Raw genomic sequence first — 18225 nt, forward strand, 5'->3', positions numbered from 1 at the left:
ATAGGTGTCCGTGACAAGTGCCTGTTGTATTTGGGTGATTTGAATTATTAACAGTTCCTCTGAGGTGCCTTCAAACCACAGCAAAGACAAAAATAGCTCTTTCTTTGGAAAGAGACTCGATCTCATAGATGCAATTTTTGGCTTTTTAACCCTATGAGTCATTGCTTGAATTTAATTCTTAAATTCTCTCTCTCTCACACACACACAGACACACACACACACACGTTTTCTCTTTCCAACGGTGGTCTTGCGATCTGTGTTGAGGCACAGGAATGGATCCCCGTATTTGAACAGAGTCTGGGTAATTTGTCATGTCTAAAACCATACAACAACATGAGCTAAAATACAGCTTTGAAAAATAATTTATTGCTTTTTTATTATTTTTTTTTAATTCACATTTTCATATTCCATTATTACTTTTCATTATTTTGAGTTATTGTGAGTAATGACAAGATTAGTATCATCATATATATTATAATATTTTTTTTTTTTTTTTTTACATCAAATACATCTTTTTTTCTTCTTTTTAAAAAATTCAGGAAAGAAAAATTGTAAACTTTAGTTTGGCATTCACATAATCAAAAGTGTGGAGCAAAGACAGATTTTCTGTGGTACAACAAAATACCTGCAAAATTATTTTATTGCTTCATGTAATAATAAAAGAGATGGAAAAGGTGGATGAAAGTGTTTTAGAGCTAGAAAAACAAATAAATCACTCGAGTTTTGGAGCAGCAAAGTTCATCATGAGCCTAGAATATGATCATACAATATATTTTTTGTTCCATCTCTGAAGGCATATAAAAACGATATTTCTTTAGAACTTGTAAATTTACATCCTTTCCAGTGATTGTTGAATAACAAATAATATAAATAGCAAAATTTGTAAGGCTCATCACGTGAGATGGCTGCCATAAATATTTTGATTAGAATACTGAGATAAATACATAAATAAGCATGAGTAATTCTGTGTTAGAAGAGCAATCATCTCTGTGAAAGTGTATTATCAAACAGGAACAATAACAATGATTCGTGTGCACAGAGAAATGAAATAAAAGCTCTTGATTCCTTCAGACATAAGGGATAAAAAAATATCTCGGGGTTTATCTTTTTCTTTTCTTTTTTACACAGTAGTGAACATAAACTCTTGAAAATCTATCTTACACTGCATGTATATACGGAAAACACTGAGTTATTAACTTCAAAATCGGATAAAACTGCACATGGAGTTTTTCAATGAAATAAAAACAGCAAAACCAAAAGAAAAACAGACAAAAATTTGTTGCATGCTCCCCCAAAAAGAGCAATAAATCTCCATACATATTTTTACAATCAAATCACGTCATCTAAACGCCATTTTAGGATATACATCATCGTAATGACTACAGATCAACATTCTCCATTTAAGAAAATTTCATCTTAAAAAGGCTGCATTTTACAGTGCATAGCTGTAACAAACAAAGACCGCCGTTATGCACATCAAATAAAAATATTCCTTTTGTAAATAGGCGACTACATTTCCCGCCCCAACCCCCCCCCCCCCTCAATAAATGTAGACAATGTTACCTTGAACATCCAAGAGATTTCCCCAAACCCTTCTCGATAATGTAACACCACGTCCGAACACCAGATTAAAAAAGGAACAGAAAAAGCCCACAAAAATAAACTCCAAACGATAAAAACAGACTGAACGAGCTGCACTTTTCCCCTCTCAGAGTGCAGAGGGGGATGCGGTGTGTGTGTGGCGCGAACTCTGATGACGATTCGTGTCTCTTACAGAGCCTCGCGCGGCACACGGATCTGTGTAGTCCGCTAAAGTAGTGTGCGCTACTTCACTGGTCATTCCCACAGGTAATGTCTCTCCTCGGCTTCGCAGCAGCTAGGTTCATGTAAACTTTGCTTGCAGATATACACGTATATATCTCTTCATATACGTAGAACTTTATCGTCCACATATACTCTTTCCACTTACATAAAGTGTAAAACGTCTGTAGTCTTGTATTCAAAGAACAGAAACAACAGTGAGGTATTGCAAATCCCTCTCTTTGCAGCCAGCCGGTGCAGTGGCGCTCATTACCTTCTCAGGCTATACTGGGCCTCTCGCAACAAGCTGTCGAAATCCATGGAGTCGTACTTGCTTTTGGTGGAGGCTGGATCAAAGTCGTCAGAATGGGAATCTGAAAGGAGAGAAAATGGCACATTTGAACATCGGTGGAAATCAGGGACGCTGGCCTCATTTTAAAAGGTGCTAGTCGTTTTGCAAGAGCTCCTTTGTCTGGAAGCCTAATTCCGCCAAGTACGTACAAAAAAAAGTTTCTCAAATCATAATTATGGCATACAAATTTTGACTTAATTATGAATTTCATCCGACAGTCATAATTTACTTTTTATCTTCTAATTATGACTGTGGAATAATCTTGACTTTTTATTTCATAATTATGACATTTCATGTCAATTTACAATTTTAATATCAACAATTATGACCGTCAATTTCGACTGTCATAATTATGAATTTTTATCTTTTATCTTTTTTATTTTAACTTTTTATGTCAATTGTAAAACGTCATCGCATAATTTTCACTTTTTGTCATAATTTCATTTTTTTATCCCATTCTGATTATGACTATGGCATAATCTTGACTTTTTATTTCATAACTATACCATTTCGTGTCAATTTAGAATTTTTATATCAACAATTATTCCAAATTCGACTCTCATAATTATATATTTTTATCTTATAATGTTGACTGTCATAATTTTGACTTTTTATGTCAATTGTAAAACGTCATCGCATAATTTTGACTTTTTGTCATAATTTCATCTTTTTATCCCATAATTATGACTAATTCTGATTATGACTATGGCATAATCTTGACTTTTTATTTCATAATTATGACATTTTATGACAATTTTTATATCAACAATGATTCCAATTTGGACTGTCATATTTATGATTTTTTTTATCTTATAATGTTGACTGTCATCTTTTCGACTTTTTATGTCAATTGTAAAATGCATTTCATAGTTTTTTTTTACTATGTCAGAATTTTTATCTCATAATTGATTAGAATATCATAATTCTGACTTAGTATGTAATAATTATTACCGACCAAATCATGATTTTTTTTCCCTTTTTATGTGGCAGAATGGGACTTCCATAGTGCTTCGCGATTGTCTGGTTATACCAAAAAAACAAAGCCAGGCACATTTTTTTTTAATGTTCCTGTTTTCTGTTCTATGATAATTTCTGAATAAATTTTTGATATTTGAAGGTTGTGCAACTGTCAAGATATATATATATATATATATATATATATATATATATATATATATATATATATATATATATATATATATATATATATATATATATATATATATATATATATAAAAACACATTTTGAATATAATTAAGATGTATGACTAACATGAAAGTTCAAAACCATTTGAAACCAACATGAACACTAAGAGTACATCTCTATGAACTTGGCACATGTGGTTTAAACTTTAAAAATGTGGGTCAGTATCATGCAATATTATATATTTTCCGCTAAAATGCAGGGGTCGTCTTCTAGGCCTCAGTCTCAACGTCTCCTGTAACATACTAGTCCATTGTCTTGAACAGCCTATAGTTTAATTATTAAACAGTCGGGAGCAACTTCCCGAAGATGAGAGCCGGACGGCCATTAGACATATAGTTTGATTTGCGGCCAGGATAACAAATACGGCTGTCTTATCTCTAGTGGCAGACAGCTTCACAAATGGTGCCCTCATACGAACAGCGGCAAAGTCGAAGCACGTGAGAAATGGGAATGACCGTGGCATGCAGGAGATGCCAGTCGTGATCTAATACTATGGCTAAGGGGAGAACGGTGTCATGCAGCGCACCTTGAAAGATGAAAAATGCCCCCGCGCTCTACTTCGAACTAATGGACGGTGTCTCGGAAAACAAGGAGGAAAGAGGAAGAGGAAGGCAGAAGATTGAGAGTAAGGTTCTCAGGCTATTGTGGCGTGGCATTATTCTACTCACTTGCCTCTTTTTTCCCCCATTCCCTCTTCATCTGAACCTGTCGCTGCACTTCAGCCTACATTCACCGTAAAACCCTGTGTCTAGCGAAAGGCCTCAAGAAAATGAAGGTCAACTCATCCATCTGCCCTGAGGCGGGGGTAGATTCCCAAATACAATGAATCTGCTATATGGCCCTTAAACAAAAGCTTCCACGCTCGCCTTTGGAGAGCGTATTATGTCCACAATCTGAATACCTTTGGCCTTAGCCTGAGCCTTTGAAATACACGGTAATGTCCTCATTATTTGAGGGAAAGTGCTCTTGTTCCTTTCCATTGACCTGCAGCACCATCAACGCCACTGAGACGGATCATCCCAACGTCCCGACCATTACACGTCCCTGACCTCACAGGTCAGGAAATAAATGTGGAGTGGAGCATTGACTAAATATTGAAGTGCATGTCGTTCTCCAGCCTCCCATTTTTCCTGTTATAACAGGAAGTAATGATCTCACGTTGCATGGCTGCACAGAGCAGAATTCCCCCTTCACCAACATGTAAAGGCGCTGCCCTTAGGATTCAATTCCTTTGCCTCCTACTGTATCTCGTCCCATCCCCCAAAAGACACTTTCCCCTGTGGGCGGAGATGATAGCCTATTACAGCCACAATCATATCATAGGCATCATGGATAGAAAAAAGCCCCATAACATTTTACAAAGGAATTTGTCATTCACAGATCCATAAATCTGATCTAGATTGTCACCTTGGTAATCCTGGACAGAGGGCATGGTGCATATGAAAAGAAGGCATACTGTCTAAAAGCCTTTGGGTATTGTATGAGGAAGAGAGTGATGGGATGAAAGTGACAGACAGAAATGCGGGATTGGACAGAGACGACCAGTGTTATTTTAGTATAATCTATAGACTGTTACTAATATTTTGACTTTGCTTTTTTTAGATTTAACTTTAACTTCAGTTTCATTAATTTTCCATGAGCTTTTTATCCTTTATTTAGTCAAGTCCCATTCAGATAATACAATTATTTTTTCTAGACAGTCCTGGTCAGGACCTCTTTTACTAGCTTAAATATTCCTATTTAGCATTATTCTTTCTTCAGTTTTAGTTTTAGTTATTTTGTACTTCAGATCAAACAAAAAAGTTAGTTGCCAAGTTTGAAGTTTCATTTTAAGTTGAAGTGTTTCATCTAATATATTCAGTTAAAGGCACAATATGTGGATATTAAAATATCCAAAAAACACTAGAACAATATTATAGACACTAGAAAAAAACACTAGAACAACTGTTAGGGGTATTATAACAAAGTGGAAGCAATTGGGAACAACAGCAACTCAGCCACAAAGTGGTAGGCCACGTAAAATCACAGAGCGGGGTCAGCGCATGCTGAGGTGCACAGAAGTCGGCAACTTTCTGCAGTCAATAGCTACAGACCTCCAGACTTCGTGTGGCCTTCAGATTAGCTCAAGAACAGTGTGGAGAGAGCTTCATGGAAAGGGTTTCAATGGCTGAACAGCTGCATTCCAAGTCTTAAATCACCAAGTGCAATGCAAAGGGCCGGATTCAGCAGTGTAAAGCACGCCACCACTGGACTCTAGAGCAGTGGAGACGTGTTCTCTGGAGTGACGAATCACGCTTCTCTGTCTGGCAATCTGATGGACGAGTCTGGGTTTGGCGGTTGCCAGGAGAACGGTACTTGCCTGACTGCATTGTGCCACGTGTAAAGTTTGGTTAAGGGGGATTATGGTGTGGGGTTGTTTTTCAGGGGTTGGGCTTGGCCCCATTAGAATGGGATGTCATTAAGGTTCATGTGCATGTAAAGGCAGATGTCCCAAAACTTTTGGCAATATAGTGCATTTTGTTGACCTGTGTACTAACATTTTCCCAAAATTTTCCGATAATGTTTAAATCCAGAGAAATCATTATTTTATTTTGATAATAATTGTAATTGCCTGTGTCATTGCATCGCCTGTCAATGGCGTCCTATCTGCCTTACTCTCGATTTCCGGTTTTACTTCCATGAAAACAATGGAAACACTAAAGACGTTTTAATATATTATGTGTTTTATTAGACAGGTGAGCAACTCACCTGTCAAATACAACGTTAAACGTAAAATCGTAAAAAAAACAACAAAAAGAAGCGTCAGCGGCCGACTGCGGCATATATGTATAATAAAAACAGCAATGTAAAATATCCCAGGCTCTCTGCCTCGCCTGCTTCATACCACAGTAACGTTAATTAAACTTTTAATACATTGGCTCATCCATGAATATGATTTATGCCTAAGTCCCATCAGATTGCTTTTAATCGGCTTTGGAAGATGACAACTCCCATGATTCCACGCCGTCATCAAGCTATACCTTTGTTATTGTTTTGAATAAGCGCCCTATAGCGATGAAACTTAGATATTGTGCCGACTTTAACAATATTATTTATATTTTATTTTAGCTTTATTTCAATCAACAACATTTTTTGTTTCACTTAACACTGAAGACAACACAGAAAAAGACATGATAAAAATAGTGTACAACAAAATTGCATGAATTCCCATGTTGGTCCAAGCTGCTCTAACTGGTGCATCAAACGACAAAATGCCAGTCAAATAGCATGGCATAGAATACAACACAATACAGCGGACGGAGATGAAGCTGTTAATGAATCAGCCACTTGCTGACAGAGCCCTTCCTCTCATTTCATCTCTTTCTGCAGGCTTACTCCTCTGCAGGTTGAAGGAAGCCCACTTTGGAAGAGGAGGCTGACTTGACTTTGTTCTCCTAGACTTCCTTTCTTTTTTCACATTTCACATAAAACCATCCAGGGCACTAAAACGTGTACATTGGTAAAAAATAGAGAAATGAATAGAGAATTCCAATTATGCATTGAGAGACTAAAGGCAAAAATATAATTTTTTAAATTGTGATGGATTTGCCACATTCTAAGCCGTTAAATGCTAACCTGTGACCACACATATTATACTATAATAAATATAACATAACATTATTTTTTATTTTTTCTGTATTAAGGCAGCGTTTTTTATTAGTTGTGTCCCTAGTCAGCTGCACACAAATGCAGCCAGGCTGTGTACTTACCTAAGTCTGTGTAATTCGATTTACTGTACTGCTTTTGTCCACCAAGGCAGAGCTCAAAGTGAGGCTCGTTCGACCTGCGCAAGGTGTGTCCATTCTCAAGGGCAGCGAGCGCATCACAAGTGTAGCGGTAGGTGATGAAGCCAAAGTTGTCTCTGGGTTGAAAAATAGAAAATGATGCGTCAGTCGACAAGAGCGCAGCAAATACATGCTCGTCTTTCATTCCCCATTCAAAATGCAAAATTGGAATCAGTAAATATGCGACTTCTCGCTTTTTGTTGCAGTATAATCCTATTTGTATTCAAACACGCCTGTGCTGCCTGTGACAGATGTTGCGTGTGCAATGAGAAGCAGTTAAGTCTGCTCTCCTAATCACCGTCCAATGGCCACAAGTACATCATTAGCTAGATTTAGAAGATTCCTTTTATGCCGAAGCAAAATATTGACTCCTTTTAACCATTTGACACACACACACACAATCCAGCAAAACACACAGACACAGGCCCACAGTCTTACCCGTCATGTCTCAAGTTGACTGTGCACTCCTCAATCTCACCGAAGACTTCAAAGCGGTGTTTGAGCTCCGTGCGTGTGCTGTTGGCACGGAGACGTCCCACATACACCACTCGCCTCTCCTCCTGGTCATAAAGGGAACACGAGAGAGAAGAGATTAGTCTAACATAGTGCTTCTGCTTTTCTTTTTTCCTCTTCCCCCTCTCCTTGACTTTTCTCAACCTCACCCCATGACTGTAATTAACATCCACCACTGTGGGAAAGCCAAGAACCGTCTGGAGAAAATAGCTGGAGGACTCTCCTTTATCTTTTTCACTCCCATTTGTGTGTGTGTGTGTGTGTATGTGTACAATCTAAACTGAAAGAGTTAGTTTCTACCTTAATGTGCAGATCAGCTTTGAGTGGTCTAGCATATCACTGTGGACTATCCAAACAAGATGAGGGCGTCATATTATAGGGCTACAATACAAAATCTCTGTTGCTTTTCAAGTACATTTTTATCAACTAAAAATTACTTGGTTGTTTTGAGCTTTATACATTTTGTAAACGTGTTTTGGATTGAGAAGTGGAGTCCAAATCTCTTATACAGTATGTGTAGAATTAGTTATACTTGCAGGTTGATTACTTTCATCAATCTTTTACCGAGTCTTTTTGATATATATTCAATATATATCTTGATATTTATGTTTTTTGTTGCAAAATAGCTTTCATTTCAGCCAAACAGCATCATTGCCAAGCAGATTCAAAATGCTTATATATACCAATCTATATATAAAGAAAGCCACCTGGGGAACAGCACAAGTTCTCCTTCATGCTTTAATAACTTTTTTTAATATCAAGCGTGTCCCACGGTAGACTGCATTTTACGAAAGTCACGTTATATATGATATGACTGATTTTAAGGATGAGTGAAAGCGCACCACTGTACGGAATGTGGCACAATATTCTTTTATCTGGATTATTGTGTTTTCATAAGAATTGAAAGATGAAGTCAAAACTAAAATTCAATTAATCACACGGCCCATTGTCATATTCACGATGTTAAATATTTTACACCGCCAACAACATGATCATAAATATATTGTGAATATTTGATATATTGCCCAGCCCTACTCTCAGATGAATTATGTGATATACTAAGCTACAGCATCGTGATAAACAAAACATTTCATCAGTTCTTTTTATCCAAATAAGATAAATGTAGGGTGTTTACAGTTGCCAAGCAACTTGTCGCATTAAAATACAAATCAAGTGATGTATGGTCAAGTTTATCATCAATTTTAGCTACAGGCTAATATCACTTTGTTCCATTATTCATTGAAGCAAAAGAACACAAAGATTGAGAAAACGTAAAGACCCCACCAGGCTGAATATATAAAATGGTGGTATTTAATTTAGTTTGCTAATCTTGAGACAAAGCACAAGCCTCAGGCCTTATTACGTGGCATTACTTATTCATATTTTCATGTACCTGCCATTATGTGTGACAAAATATACTTATGATCCTCAACAATAACCTGAGGTCTCTTGTAAGTCATACATAAAATTATGATTCATATCTATTGCCCCAAAACAGAGTCATAATTCACCTGTGTACATGATGTCACCGTGTCACAACAACATCGACAGCTACAACAAAAACCTACAAATTAGCTAGAACACCTGGGAGGGGTGTTTCTTTTTTGCATTTCCACTGAAGCTCCCCTCACGCTTCCGTCATGTACAATAGGAGACAAAAGTGTTTGCTGAATTGGTGGTTTTGTTGCTGACAGCTGATAAATGCGGAGAGGTTTTAAAGATGACACCCTGAGACTAGCGCTTCATATGAAGCTCTCACATCCTTTGCCCCCCCAAAACCTCTTCTGACAGCTCAGCTGCCGCCGCTAGTAATTGTCTCGCTGCCGCGGAACACGAAGAAAAAAGAGAAAAAGAAAAAAAAGAAAGGAAAAAATAAAACGTACGCCAGGGCCGAGTCATGCGTGCATTATTTGACGTGTGCATTTATCAGTGAACTGAGTTGGAAAGCCGTCTCATTTCACAGTCTGGTCAGGCACAGCGAGAGAGAACAAAACTGATATTTAATCTCAGAGAACTGCATTTCAAATATGTAAGTGTTAGAAATTAAACAGCTCATTTTGAGCCCACATATTAACATACCTTTGATTTGGGCAATCTTATTTTCTCTCGACTGTCTGGTCGAAAGCATTTAGCCCATGGTGTGATTAATAGAATCCGGCACCATTCGGAAACGCCACAGAGATGTTAAAAATACACAACTGGGAGATAAAGAGGAAACGCGTGTAGCCTGAATGATTCAGAGTGCCGTCTTTGCATGAGTTCACTTTTTGACTGAGAGAGAGAGAGAGAGCGCGCTGGGATGGCTGTGTGCTTCGAGCTTTCTGTAGGCATACACAGGGATGGAGGCAGAGAAAGCCTGAGAGAAGGATAACGTCTGTGCTAATGTACGATTCCTGCCAGCAGGAGAGAGACCACAACTGAAAAATACCTCCAAGCATAGTAGGGTTTTCGTCAACTATGGGCATGTCTGGCCCTGTGGGCTTTTAGAAAGTCAACACTCTTAAAACACACACTCAATATTTCGTATAAATTGTCCACTAATAATGTCCGATATTTTTGTTATAAATTATTATGATTACACTCCTATTTAGATTATCATGTTTCAATCATTTTTAAATTGATATTTGTATGATGAATTTTGATTGAAAGTCTAGGTCAAAACATCTATGAAAAAATATAAAAGTAAATTATGAAGGCAGAGTAAAAGTTTTATATGCCCTTTATATAACATTTTAAATCTGTAGGTTTTAATAAAAAAACAACCCCTGGGACATAAATATGTCCATAGTTGAAAAAACATCCAATAATGTAATTAAATACTAAAGTGGGTGTACTTACTATTGCTTTTTGCCGTTGTCTCTCCCTCTGCTCGGCCCTCTCATATTCCCGTTTCTCATAGTCGCGTCGGAATTCTTCTTGCTTCAGACGCTCATGCTGGTATTCCTCGTAGCTGTCATACCTGCCGATGAAAAAAGGACAAAACATTCCATTGAAACGACACACTCTCCAAACACAGAACTACAAGAAACAATGTCCCACTTTATATTAGGTGGCCTTAACTACTATGTACATACATCAAAAAATAAATACAATGTACTTATTGTGTTAATATTGTATTGCGAAACACTTTTGCTCATATCGAGGTGGGATACGGGTAAAGTTAGGGATAGGTGTGGTGGTATGGGCAAGTTTAAGGGTAGGGTTAGGTGTAAGGGAAGTGTCAGCAGTGTAATTATAAATGTAACTACAGAAATTAATTACAGATGTAATTACATGCAGGTACTTTTTTAAATGTAAGTACAATGTAAAATCATGTATGTACACAATTAGTGCATGTTAGTACATAGTAGTTAAGGCCATCTAATATAAAGTGGGCCCATATTTTTCTACAAAAGTCCCTCTTTGTCAAGTGTCTCCTTGTTTAGAAAATATCTCAAAAATGTCACAAACACCAATTCTGCAAATAAAAGAGAATTCAAAAGAACTCACAATTTCTTGTCATATCTTTCAAGGACCAAAAGTGATCCAAAAATAAATGTTTAAGTCTTCCGTTTTATTTTTTTCAAAGGAACTGTTGAAGAAACTTAACTGAAATATAACTGAGAACTCAATTAAGTCTTCTGAGCTGTGAAAGAGCAACCCCTAAGCAATATTTTTTTTCTCTCTGAGTACATAGATGTATTGTTTGCTGTTTTGCTCAAGTGGCCTTGGGAATCAGCTAGCTCAGAGCAGACTGCTTTCTATTCTTCTTAGCTTGGAAGACAAACAAACACATTAATAAGATGTCTCATTACATCGCAAAAGGTTACAGCTCCCAATGGCGGGACTCTTAAGGGAATATGGCAGAAATTTGGCAGCTGTGTCTGTCAGCACAACTTCACATGCCATTACTTTTTGCTTAGTTTGAACTTTACGTCCAAAAAGTGCAACTTTTTTCTACAGCCATTTGCAACAAAGGCAACATGGTGTAAAAGCGCAATTTGAGCGGACTAAAGCACCATCAGGGAAAAGGTGTAGCTGGGAGGTAGTGGGTCCCTAATGCAAGCTGCTCTTGCCAACGAAAGCTTTATTGTAAAAGTTTGAAAAGTTTAGGCCTTGAAATGATGTATCATGATAACTCCTCACATCAATTAGACAGAGTCAGCAAGTCACTTGCTTCCTTTGCATAAGGACAGAGTCTTAGTAAATTATCCTGTAGCACTTATTTAAGTCTATCTCATGTACAGGTCTTTAATATCAGCATATATGCTCTTTTTTTTTGTGTCGCATCATACATTTATACACAATATATTAAAGAGTGAAAAATAGAAAAGCATTTGCTATTCACAAGCACTTACCTGGGTCTCCGACCAAAAATAGAATGAGACTGGGACTGAGGGCTTTTATAAATCCTGGGAATAAAAGTGCTATCATCCATTTTGTGAGGAGACCTGGGTATAGGCAGAAATAAAATAAAATTGTAACACCAAAACTTTAAGTACCTTAGTCTTCAACTGAACACTTTCTTTCCTTAAAAAGGATCATTAGCAAGTGAAATATATAACTTTAAATAACAGACATAAGCAATAAAAAGGGAAATAAAGAAGGAACCTTGGAATAAAAAAAACGGAAATCAATGCAGATGGGACAATGTTTAGATATACAGCCCTTTAGAAGTTTCGAGAGCATGTAAACACGAACAATGTCACTGGATATTAAAAAAAGGGGTAAAAAAAAAAACAACCTTCATCAGTACAATCACTTTATCATGTGTTACTAAACATATAAGGGGGCGCTGTAAAAATTGTCTTGCTGTCATGATACCTGGATGTAACCCACTTTAAAGTGTCCAGGACATCACTTACTGGGCATTTCTTTCATCTCGCAGGGATGGAGCGGGCAACGCTGTCAAGCAAAACAACAGCTGCTACTAAAAACAGCAGAGCCTCATCAAAGAGTGCTGGAGAGAAATTAATCTAAAATTCAAGCTAAAGGGATGAAGGCCCATTGAGGAAACAATGTAAGACTTCCATAAGTCTCCCAAGTTCCTCAAGTGACACAAGCTTGTTTGCCCAAGAAATTACTCTGCTGGACTGTATTTGTCATCTGCACTGCTTGCGAATGATGAGTGATAAAAAAAAGTCTAAATGAAACTTCAAAACTCCTTTGAATGTGTTTCTGCAATTTATGAAAAGTCAGTGTATCGCTATAATGGTGAGCGAATGTCTGAACTCAGGTTTGGAATGGCTCATTTGGAGTAACAGCGAGAATGTTGGAAGTGTGTAGATGAGCAATTTACCATCTAAGAGACTGTTTATCTTCCAAGCTCATTTTATCTTGTGTCTCTCAAAGCCAATGCTTATTGTATACTGTATATAATTTTTCTCTGGTTGTGCAAAATCAGCTGTAATGACTTCGGTGTCCATGCTGTGAGACCCAGACTGGCACTTTATCGCAATGACAGCCACAGAAAGATGTTTACCTTCTTTACAGCCCCTCCTGCTGAGACATGTGGATTTGTGTCCAAAAAGATTGCTAGGTAAACGTGTTTCTGAGACAGGCGGTAGGCTCACATCAGAACTTACCAAGAGGGAGAACGGCTGTTGGGAGACTCAGAGCGGGAGTATGGAGACATGGAGAGGGATCTGCATCTGTGGTGAGATGAGGAACGGGAGCGGGAGATGGAGCGTGGCCAGCGGAGGTGCTGAGGGGAGAGCTGAGTGGAAGGAGGTGAGAGAGAGCTCCATGAGAATGAACTGCTAGAAGGGGAGCTGGAGGGCGTCCCTTCGAGGAGCAGCTCAAGTGGAGAACCTTCCCCCAAGTAGAGCAGGCGCTCCCGGCCTACCTCCAGGTCCTCAAAGTCAGGCAGGCCCGGCATGAAGTCACCGAGAAGACCGGGGTACTCGTCCCCAGAGTCACTGTCCTCTAGCGGCCGGTTGCCCCTCTGCTCTCCCACTACCCCGCTATAGAAGGCTTGCTGAGGGTTTCCAAAGTGCTTGTTGAGCTCTTCCCGGATCTCCTGGTCCCTAAGTAGTTTCCTGCCAGCAGAAATGCAATCCACTGACGTTTTGGAGCCCGAAGTGGACTTGTGGTCCTGTCCGTAAGCATCTGTGGACAAGTCCTGAGCAGTGGGGGAAAGGCCCTGAAGCTGCCTGGCCAGAGAGGAAGACAAAGGGGAGGCGGAAGACAATGATGATGTAGAAGTAGAGGAGGTTGGCATGTTCGAGTCTTTACATTCCACATGCCGGCCCTCCGTTGGCCCAGTTGCCGCTGTAGCTGTGGTGGTGCTGTCTCGTTTTGTGCTTGTAGACTGACAATAGTCGTGATCGCCAAAGACGCGGGGCATGGGCCGCTTGCCCCGACGCTCCTCCAAGCCCCCTAGGGGCATTGTAGAGGATGCCTTGCTCAGCTGGGCATAGAGCTCAGTCTGCTCTGGGCCCTTCCGAATAGAGCCGCTGGTTGGCTGAGGGCAAGAGCCCCCATTGCTCAGCCTGGGCCTTTTGCTTATCAGGGCCGAGGGAGAGCATGAAGAAAGCTTGTTTTTGAGTGATAGTTTGAAAGGGTTCTCTTGACTGGCTTTGTGAGGAGGCGTGGTAGGTGGTGTCAGACCTGGAGGGAAGAAGAGACAAAAGATTTACCAAATGAGATCCCTCACGTTCCTTAACAGTGCTTGGTCTGTCTCTAAGTGACTGAACGAGCGTACACTTGAGCCTGATTAAAATATCCCCTTTCATTTAGACCTAATCCTTATCTGCATTTTATTGCAACCCTGACAGATTAATGTGACCTCAGATTGCACCGTGATACAGACAGAGCTACTCAATTAAACTTCCTCCAGACCGTAAACAATCCTAATTCATTAGAAAGTAAAGAGTCAGATCTTATAATAATGCTGGTGCTTTCGACAGATGCATGAATGCCACACTCATGGGACTCTGATGAAAGCACAGTGATGCAGGAGCTGTTGTCATTCTCTTCATCTTTGCCACCTTTTCTCCTCATGAACCCCAGCCATCTTGACAGATTTATGTGCCAACAGATGGCATTTATATGGGAAGTCTTGAGATGTGTTGCTTTATGGCATGGATAATGCACTTGCACAAACAACCGGAGTTAGTTCCTCTTTAATTTTCTCTACTTCTCCCTCTTTCTTTCTATTTCAACATCTCTCCTGATTTCTGTTTTCCTGCTTCATACACATATTATGACCTTTCTATTCATTATTTCTTTTGATTAAAAAGAGTTTCAGTGCATCAAACTACAGCCATTTTCTGAATATTTTCAAGATCACATTCTTTTACAACCATATACTGAAACAGGTATTTCAAAAAAAAAAAAAAAAAAAAATCTCCTTTTCTTTCTTCATCTGTCAATGTCAATCACTAAATTAAATGGATACAGTACTGCAGCCGTCACAAGCCCGATTCGGCATACAAAACAACAGTGGCCTTGACTAAATTTATCATTATGCCAATGCAATGAGCTATGAAAAGAAGGCATGCACTGCCAAAGGAACTTCTGCTGCACCAATCAAACACCATCTGGGCAAAACAATGCACGAAGGGTCATAAACCAAGGACTATTATCGCCTTTACATTACATTACATAAATTACATTACATAGCATTACATAAATATGTGCTGTTCAGTTCAAGGCAGCCATGATGAATGCACACAGATACAAACACTAATCATATACCGGTGGGTTCTCTCGTCTGTTTCTGGCAGGGTGTGAATTACGCAGGGACCTCTGAACGAATTATTACTTAAAGCTTACAGAACTGATCCCCGTGGTAATCTTAAAATGCCACACAAGGAGCATAACATAGACTGACCTGGGTGTCATATGATACCATAATTAAAGGAACCCCCGCTCAAGTTAATCTATTAGAGGAATGGGGATTAGGGAATGGTATTAAATCTGGCACTTTCATAGCGTTGGCTATTCCGCAGGTGTCAAGGTGTTTTTGCTCTGCAGTGAAACACCTGGCCATTTTTTAATTCAGCAGCTCCATAAATATGGCTTCTCACACCGCTGTCATGATGACACAAACCCTAATGGAAATTTATTTTATGACTTCAGAGTCTCATCCGGCTTTACACTGACTTGTAATCAATTAATCTGGTATGATCATCAGTAAACACATATGAGAATGAAGGGCTTAGGATAGTCTTTAGGACAGCAGACACTAGGAGAATATAAACTTATCCTCATCAGAGAATTTCAACTTCAAAGCACTTTCCCTCAACATAGCTGTTTTAAAATAAGTACTGAATCCCAAATCCTGAGTGTTTTATTAAACAGTGCTGGAGTTTGCCCCAGGTTAGTAGGCACAAGCTTGTGCATTAAATACAGAGATAAATTAACCCTTTAGCTTTGCATAAGAGGGTGTAAAGGTGACCTCACATGACTCTTTAATCTTAAAGCTAACACACACTTTAATACATGGAAACAAGAACACGAATGGCTTGCAGAAGTGAGAAAATTCCTAAAAATGTGTATTTTCTCTAAACATTTATGACATAATCCAAGTTTGAGCAAATACACCAAACATAGTTACATTGTACCCTCAGGCTAGGTCAAATCTGTACACAGAGGGCCATTACCTTGTAGTAAGTGAATACCAAATTGCCCATTCACCATGACACATTTTGAGAGGAAAAGGGCAGCCATTTTGTTTTTATTGACCTGGAATGATTAATCTCAGCATGGGGGATACAGAAATAATTACCTGCATGATTTATGCTGAGAGAAAGAAAGTGAGAAAGGGGAGAACTGCTGAAGAGTTGTGTTTCAGCCCCAGCTGACATAAACCTCGTCTGGATATAATTACTTTTGGTCAACACCAATGTGTTTTAAAATAAATATATGAAAATACACATACATATATATATACATATATATATATATATATATATATATATATATATATATATATATATATATATATATATATATATATATATATATATATATATATATATATATATATATATATATATATATATATATATATATATATATATATATATATATATATAATATATATATATATATATATATATATATATATATATATACACACAGTCAAACCAAAAGATTATTCAGACACCATTAATATATTTTTTACTAGTGGTTGCAGGACACAATAGTTAATTTATGTAAGTGAGGATAGCAACATAAAGTAAACTGTGACATTATACCCAATAATTATTCATACATTAGACTACCAGTAAAATGTATACAAATTTGGGACCAAAATTATTCAGACACTTTGACCAGACCATGTTTTGCTTAAGTGTTTTTTCTTTAATTGCTAATGCGACCTTTTAAACCACAGACTGAACAAGCATTGCTTGGTAATTGGTTGACTGAATCGGTATTATCTAATTGTGTACTTACATTTAACAGCTGACAGCTGATTGGTTGATTGTGATGCATTACATACCTTTCTATCGAAGTTATCTGACATTATCAAGATTAATTTGTTCTGAAACAGTTTCTTGTCATATTTTATTACCATTTTCTAAACTATAGTGAATAAACTGTGATAATGTGAGAAAATGTTGAAGGTGTCTGAATACATTTAGGTTTGACTGTATATATATACCCTTTAAATTGCATGAGAAATGCTTTGGCTCAATTATAAGCAGCAGAATTAACAGAGGAAATTACCTTAATGTCCCTAATCAAATTGCCAGACTCTCTGAAAAAAAAAGATGCTGATAATATCGGCAAAACCAAATTGCATGCCAAAACCAATTAAAACAAAAATAATGCCACAACAATTTATCCCTGATCTATTGAAGCAGTGAGCTGCCCAGTCAAAAAGTATTAGAGTCTAAATGAGAAAGAGAGAATACTAACTCTTCAAAAGGGAAGAGTGAAACTTTCAATAAATCACACAATGAATAGAAAAAGTAATCAAAGGAGGACTGTGTAAAATTCTGACCATGTTCCATCAGTTCACCTTGAACTCTTTGCTTTAATTAAACTATCAAAGAAGGCTTGTTGGAGAGTTTGCCCTTTGCCAAATAAGTTTTTATCTATAGTAGTGAATGATAATAAAAAAAACAGCAAGATATTTCAGACTAACAATCAGAAAAATGGAGGAAAGAGGGAGCTTTTGTGCCATTCATTTGTCTTCATTTGTTTTGAAAAGAAGGGATTTTTGTCTTCGGTACAACATTAATTTTCTTTTCTTGGTTATGAGCAAAGACCCTGTGTTTGTTTACCTGGGGTTCCACAGATCTCCACACTCAATGTGCGTTCAATGGTTTTGTTCTCAAACGGAGATCCCTTGTGGTCACTGCAACACAAAGGGGAAAAATGTATGAGAACAGGAATGGAGTGCTGAAAGTGTTTGTGTGAGCTTACAAATGGAAATGAAATTAACAAAATGCCTCATCTTTGTTTTTTTGTTTGTTGTTTTTTTTAAAGTTCAGATTGTGTCTGCTCTACAAAAGTTGTGTAAAAACTCTCTCACTTACTTTGGAGACTCTGGGGTCAAAGGAAGTGGCAAGATGGTTGGTTTGGCTGCAGAACACAAA

General features: G+C 37.9%; 1 protein-coding gene across 6 annotated transcripts in view; it reads right to left on the reverse strand.

The window, feature by feature from the left end:
* Positions 1–346: 346 nt before the first annotated feature.
* ppargc1a (peroxisome proliferator-activated receptor gamma, coactivator 1 alpha) overlaps positions 347–18225 on the reverse strand; it is a 43542-nt gene continuing 25663 nt past the window's right edge. For all 6 annotated transcript variants that reach the window (XM_079809504.1, XM_079809500.1, XM_079809503.1 and 3 more), the window contains exons 6-13: positions 18166–18211; positions 17911–17984; positions 13261–14284; positions 12034–12126; positions 10535–10655; positions 7622–7743; positions 7109–7260; positions 347–2174 (exon numbers count right to left, since the gene is read on the reverse strand). In XM_079809504.1, coding sequence (XP_079665630.1) covers positions 2071–2174; positions 7109–7260; positions 7622–7743; positions 10535–10655; positions 12034–12126; positions 13261–14284; positions 17911–17984; positions 18166–18211 — 1736 coding nt within the window. In that variant the 3' untranslated portion in view covers positions 347–2070. The remainder of the gene's footprint in view (positions 2175–7108; positions 7261–7621; positions 7744–10534; positions 10656–12033; positions 12127–13260; positions 14285–17910; positions 17985–18165; positions 18212–18225) is intronic.

This window comes from Gobio gobio (genome assembly GCF_949357685.1).
Source record: "Gobio gobio genome assembly, chromosome: 2".
Lineage (NCBI taxonomy): Eukaryota > Metazoa > Chordata > Actinopteri > Cypriniformes > Gobionidae > Gobio > Gobio gobio.